The sequence below is a fragment of the Nansenia antarctica genome (assembly GCF_963989245.1).
Source record: "Nansenia antarctica genome assembly, chromosome: 5".
Classification (NCBI taxonomy): domain Eukaryota; kingdom Metazoa; phylum Chordata; class Actinopteri; order Argentiniformes; family Microstomatidae; genus Nansenia; species Nansenia antarctica.
The window spans coordinates 72,027,813-72,033,264 of record NC_137690.1 but is presented as its reverse complement, the minus strand read 5'-3'; the positions used below and the strand labels follow the sequence as shown (position 1 = coordinate 72,033,264).

Here is a 5,452-nt window from a genome sequence, read left to right as displayed (position 1 = left end):
CAATAATTCAAATCAGCTGGGCCAGGAGCAGGGGAGGCTGCTCGCATGCTACGAGCCAGTCCATCCTCTGATTTCTACCTCCACCAGCCTCCCCCCATGTCAGTTGTACAGTTCTAACTGTCAGCCATGTCAGTTGTCAGTAGTTCTGTCAGTTGCATCATCAGGCTGTATTGTAACCATGTCAGGCATGTTGTGTCTGAGGCAGAGCACATTCACTGCATGCCAAGTACCCTGCCACACACACACACACACACACACACACACACACACACACACACATGTCAACGTCTTCACAGCTGTTGCCATGCATACCCGTCATTCTATTATTACACTCTCAATGAATGCCAGAGTAACCCATACACACACACACACACACACACACACACACACACCAGAGTAACCTATACACACACACACACACACACACACACACACACAAGCGTAGAATGTTTAAAGCAGAATTTAGAGTCTCAAGTTGTTTACTAGTGATAGCGGGTCGGTCCACAGACAGTCTGCCTGGTTCACAACAGTCTCCTGTTACCTTAATAGACATTATAAACACTGTATAAACACTTAAAGGAGCAGGGCGTACCATGTTTAAACACCCCTGTTGTAACCAACACTGACACTACATGTTTTAATACAAGAAGGAAACCGTGCTCCAGAGTTTCCACACCTTCTGAAACATCAAATTCAAGCACCTTTCAAGGACTAAGGACTAAATTCCCTCAAATTCAAGGACCCAACACGGCATAGTTTGAGACAGAACTAGTTAACGAGCTAAGTAAAAAAATAAAAAATAAAACTTTTTTTTAGAGGGAGAGAGAGAGAGAGAGAGAGAGAGAGAGAGAGAGAGAGAGAGAGAGAGAGAGAGAGAGAGGGGAATTCAAGCACTTTCAATGACCCATGTCTATTTTCAAACCCATGTTCAAGACCTTGATTTCTTTTTCTCAAATTCACAAACTTTCAAGGATTTCAAGGACCTGTGGGAACCCTGGTGCTGCATGATGGGAAACAGAGTTTTTTATGCTGTCTGATGCCTCACACACGGACTGGGAGCCGATGCCTTGTTTCCTGGTCTCTCTCTGTGCGTTTCAGCGTCTAAATCACCCAATAAGGCAGCAGTAATAATGTAAGTGTGTCTAATTTCTCACAAGCAACTTGGCAATGTCTTAAAGCGCTTTTCGGGACCAAAAAAAGCGTTCATAGATGAAATATTTCTCATTCCCTGATTGCTGCTGATTAAACATAGTCATTACAACCATTAAACATAGTCATTACAACCATTAGGAAACTCGAATGTTACATTCATATTTCACCATTACGTTAAATTAAAAAAAGGTAATTAAAGTGGTAAAAATGCCCAAACTAGCTGAAGCACAGATCGTTTTTCACTTAACCGCCGGAGACAGAATTCACTAGAGCCGAACGCCGAGGATTTAATACACCCCCCCCCACCATGGCTTAATTAACTAATAGACTGTACTGAGGTTTGTCTAATTGAATAATTGATGACTTTGTGGTAAACAACTCAAGCAGAACCACCCAGAGGAAACAGAAACCCTTCGCTGGGGGATCCACCCTGGCAGAGAGGGCGTGGCGGGGCGGGGTAGGGGCGGGGTAGGGTAGGGGTGGGGTGGATCCACCCTGGCAGAGAGGGCGGGGCGGGGCAGGGTAGGGTAGGGTGGGGTAGGGCGGGGTAGGGGTGGGGTAGGGTGGGGTAGGGGCGGGGTAGGGTAGGGGCGGGGTAGGGTAGGGGCAGGGTGGGGTAGGGGTGGGGTAGGGGGGGGTAGGGTAGGGGTGGGGTAGGGCGGGGTAGGGTAGGGGTGGGGTAGGGTAGGGTGGGGTTAGATCACTACATTTGGCACACAGGTTTGCAGTGAGGCCACAGGCTTTAAGTCATTCAGTGCCCGACCAAAAATACATAAACCGTTAGCCTCGTAGCATAATTGGCTAAGTCAAGCTTCACTTGTGGTCAGCCGAGCCATCTTTGTATGTAGTGTCAAAAACGCCTATGTCAAAGAGATGACTTGGGCAGATAGTGATTTTGGAAGGTAACAAGCATTCTGATAGGCTGGTGTCATAGAGGCAATAATGCACAGTGAATCGGCAGTGTTAGGAGAGGAGAGTTAGGCAGATATCTCAATTTGGTCAAAATGTGACTTAGGCAATTATGCTATGAGGCTAACGATATGATGTTGCTTCATTTTGTAGCCAATCAAAGTACTGTTGCTAGGTAGAACACCACATAGAACACTTGGAACTCCAGAACTAAATTATTTGGCAGTTGGTGGCAGTTAAACTGAGGCCGCGTTCGTAAATTCGCTTTGGAAATCTGACCGGCACTGACAGAACGCCTCTTGTCCAATCAAAATCGCTCGGTCCCTTTATGACGTTGAACCCAGTGTGCGTTCCGGCACTCTCAGAGAGAATTCACGAACGCAGCCAGGCACTACTACTTGGGAGGTTTGAGGCTAAAAGCTAACAGGCTTTAAAACTGACACTATCGAATTTACATCGGTTGGCCTTTGATTGTTGTAAAAACGTTGTAATAAGACCGAAAAGCTGCCAGGCAAGTTCCTGTCTGTCTGCCAAGGCATCAACGCTTCAAAGGAGAGGGAGAGGATTCAAAAGAAACAAAAGAACAAAGTCAACCAGAAAATGAATCACATCAAAATATATTTGCAAGGGAGTTATCAGCTTTTAGCGCAGAGTTGGCACGCTAACAGCACATGAAAGACAAACACACACACACCTGCAGGTGAGCTGTCAGATGGTATCACCTTTACCTGTCAGAAACAATTGGCGCTAACTTACTTTGTGATGGCGTAAATAGTGAGCGCACACACACACATACACACACACACACACACACACACACACCTTGGTGGGCATCTTGGGTGGTGGGGGCATGTGATGCCATTTGGATGTTGAGGTGCTTGTTGCATCATCCACCACACACACACACACACACACACACACACACACACACATCACATCATCCACCGTCTTATCACACAACAAGGCCGTGGGGCCCTCCAAACCTACTACACACACACACACACACACACACACACACACACACACAGACACACCTTGGTGGGCATCTTGGGTGGTGGGGGCATCTGATGCCATTTGGATGTTGAGGTGCTTGTTGCATCATCCACCACACACACACACAGACGCACGCACACACACACAGACACACACACACACACACGCACACGCACACTGCTCACCTCTGCTGCCGGTCGCCAGGTCCGCCACCTTCTGGAAGGCGTCCAGGAAGGCTGCCATGGCAACCACGGTCGTCCTGGAAACCAACAACACCACAGCCAATCAGAGTCAGACGGTCACATTCTCCATCTCTCATTGACCTTTAGGGGTCTCGTTTACAAGAGAGACCTGTTCTGTTCAGGTAGACAGCAGCAGAACACAATGCTACAGGCAGACAGAGGGGGCGGCTGTGTCTCAGGAGGTAGAGGCTGTGTCTCAGGAGGTAGAGGCTGTGTCTCAGGAGGTAGAGGCTGTGTCTCAGGAGGTAGAGGCTGTTTGTGTCTCAGGAGGTAGAGGCTGTGTCTCAGGAGGTAGTGGTGGTCTAGTGCAGAGGTTCCCAAACTTTTTTTAACCAAGGCACCCCTGAAGCTTTCCCCCTTCTCCAAGGCACCCCAACTCTACGAAGATTTAAAAAATGCCTCGGAGCTTAAACTAAAAACAATACACGATGAATTGGTTTGAAAATGTGTGTTTATATATAATACATAAGTATTGCCCCAATGAATTTTAACAAGATAATAAAAGTCATAAATGAACTGTAATGGATGGGCAAGAATGCATAGGTCAGTCAAACTATCGCTAAATTAAATAAAATTGTGGCCCTCAAGGATTGTACAATATGGGAGGAGACTCAGAGGGAATTCTTCACACAAATAAAATATCAAAGGCCTGTATAATCAATCAATGGAACAATGCTTTTTTGGGGGGCTTAAAATAATGCCTTAAAATGTAATTCTCATTTCAATGCTCATTCTGAGATTATTATTTCACATCTGAACCAAACGGGTATAATAATTTAACAATAATAATCATGACAGAATTGTAAAAATTGAGAGAAATACAAAACAAAGAAATATGTTGTGCGCATTAGTGGGACACATGCGCCTGCTTTTGGGAGCAGAGTCTCTTTATGCGGGGAGAGATAGTGGACACCGCGACACGCAGGTCCTGTTCCACTGACAGACGCGTGCGTGTCTTGTTCTTGACGTATGCTAGAGAAGAAAAAGCCAGCTCGCACAAGTAGGAGGTTGGGAAGGGTAAAAGCACCTTGATGGCGCTCTCTGAGAGAGATGGATATTCATGTCCCACAAGCAGTCAAAACCTATCCAAACCTAGCTCACCATGTTTGAGCTTCAGTGTGTGGTCCATAATGAGCTCTGCCAGTTCATCTTGAGCTTTGCTGCTCAAACTAGCGGCTGATGCTGATGAGAGGGGGTTGAACGGATCCCGGAGCCAGTCGAAGTCTTCGTTCATTGGAGGGAAATAGGACTCAAATCTCTCCTCCAGCATACGTAGGTGCGCAGCGATCAGATTCAAGAAAGACGCTGACTTGTGTGCTGCGTCATTGGCCGTCAACGTAAACATTTGTGTTTTTCTTGGCCACCCCGTCTTGCCACCGTCTCAATTTGGATCGGAATCCGTTCAGTTTGTCTGTCGCTGTCAGGATATTCTCAGCCTTCCCTTGCATTTTTATGTTGAGGTCATTAAGGTGGCTGAAAATATCTGCCAGATAAGCAAGCTTAATCCACCACGATTCATCTTCCAATTGTTCTTTGTATGGCAAGTCGTGCTCACTGACATCAGTTCATCTTGGAGCTCATAGACACGGGATAACACCTTGCCCCGCGACAGCCAGCGGACCTCTGTGTGTAATAAGAGCCCCTCATGCTCGGACCCCATCTCATTGCACAATGTGCTGAACAGCCGTGACTTCAGCGGGCGTGATTTTACATAATTAACAATTTTCACCGCTTGGTCCAAGACTTCAGTGAGGAGTAGTTAGTTAGTAACTAGTAGGCCTAATTAGTAAATTAATATCTTTCAAATCTGAGAAATATATATTTTATTTGCTTATGAACTCCATTGCACATGTAATAAACAAACGTTTATTCATGTAATATTATTATAATTTTATATTATACTTTTTTTTTTTACGAGCAGATTTGGCGGCACCCCCGGACAGGTGCCGCGGCACCCACTTTGGGAACCTCTGGTCTAGTGGATAGTGAGTTGGACTTGGGATCGGAAGGTTGTGAGTTCAAATCCCGCCTGAAGCCACACCACTACTAGTGTGCCCTTGGGTAAGGCACTTAGCCCTCAGTTACTCCAAGGGGAATGTCCCTGTAATTCGTAATTGTAAGTCGCTTTGGATAAAAGCGTCTGCTAAATGGCAAAA

The 5,452-nt window shown here is 46.2% G+C and overlaps 1 protein-coding gene across 1 annotated transcript in view; it reads right to left on the bottom strand.

The window, feature by feature from the left end:
• Positions 1–5,452, bottom strand: part of LOC308158343 (protein MTSS 1-like) — a gene marked incomplete at both ends in the record, with an annotated part of 40,870 nt that overhangs the window by 21,657 nt on the left and 13,761 nt on the right. Inside the window, one exon of the mRNA XM_080531934.1 lies at positions 3,240–3,313. Coding sequence (XP_080388060.1) covers positions 3,240–3,313 — 74 coding nt within the window. The remainder of the gene's footprint in view (positions 1–3,239; positions 3,314–5,452) is intronic.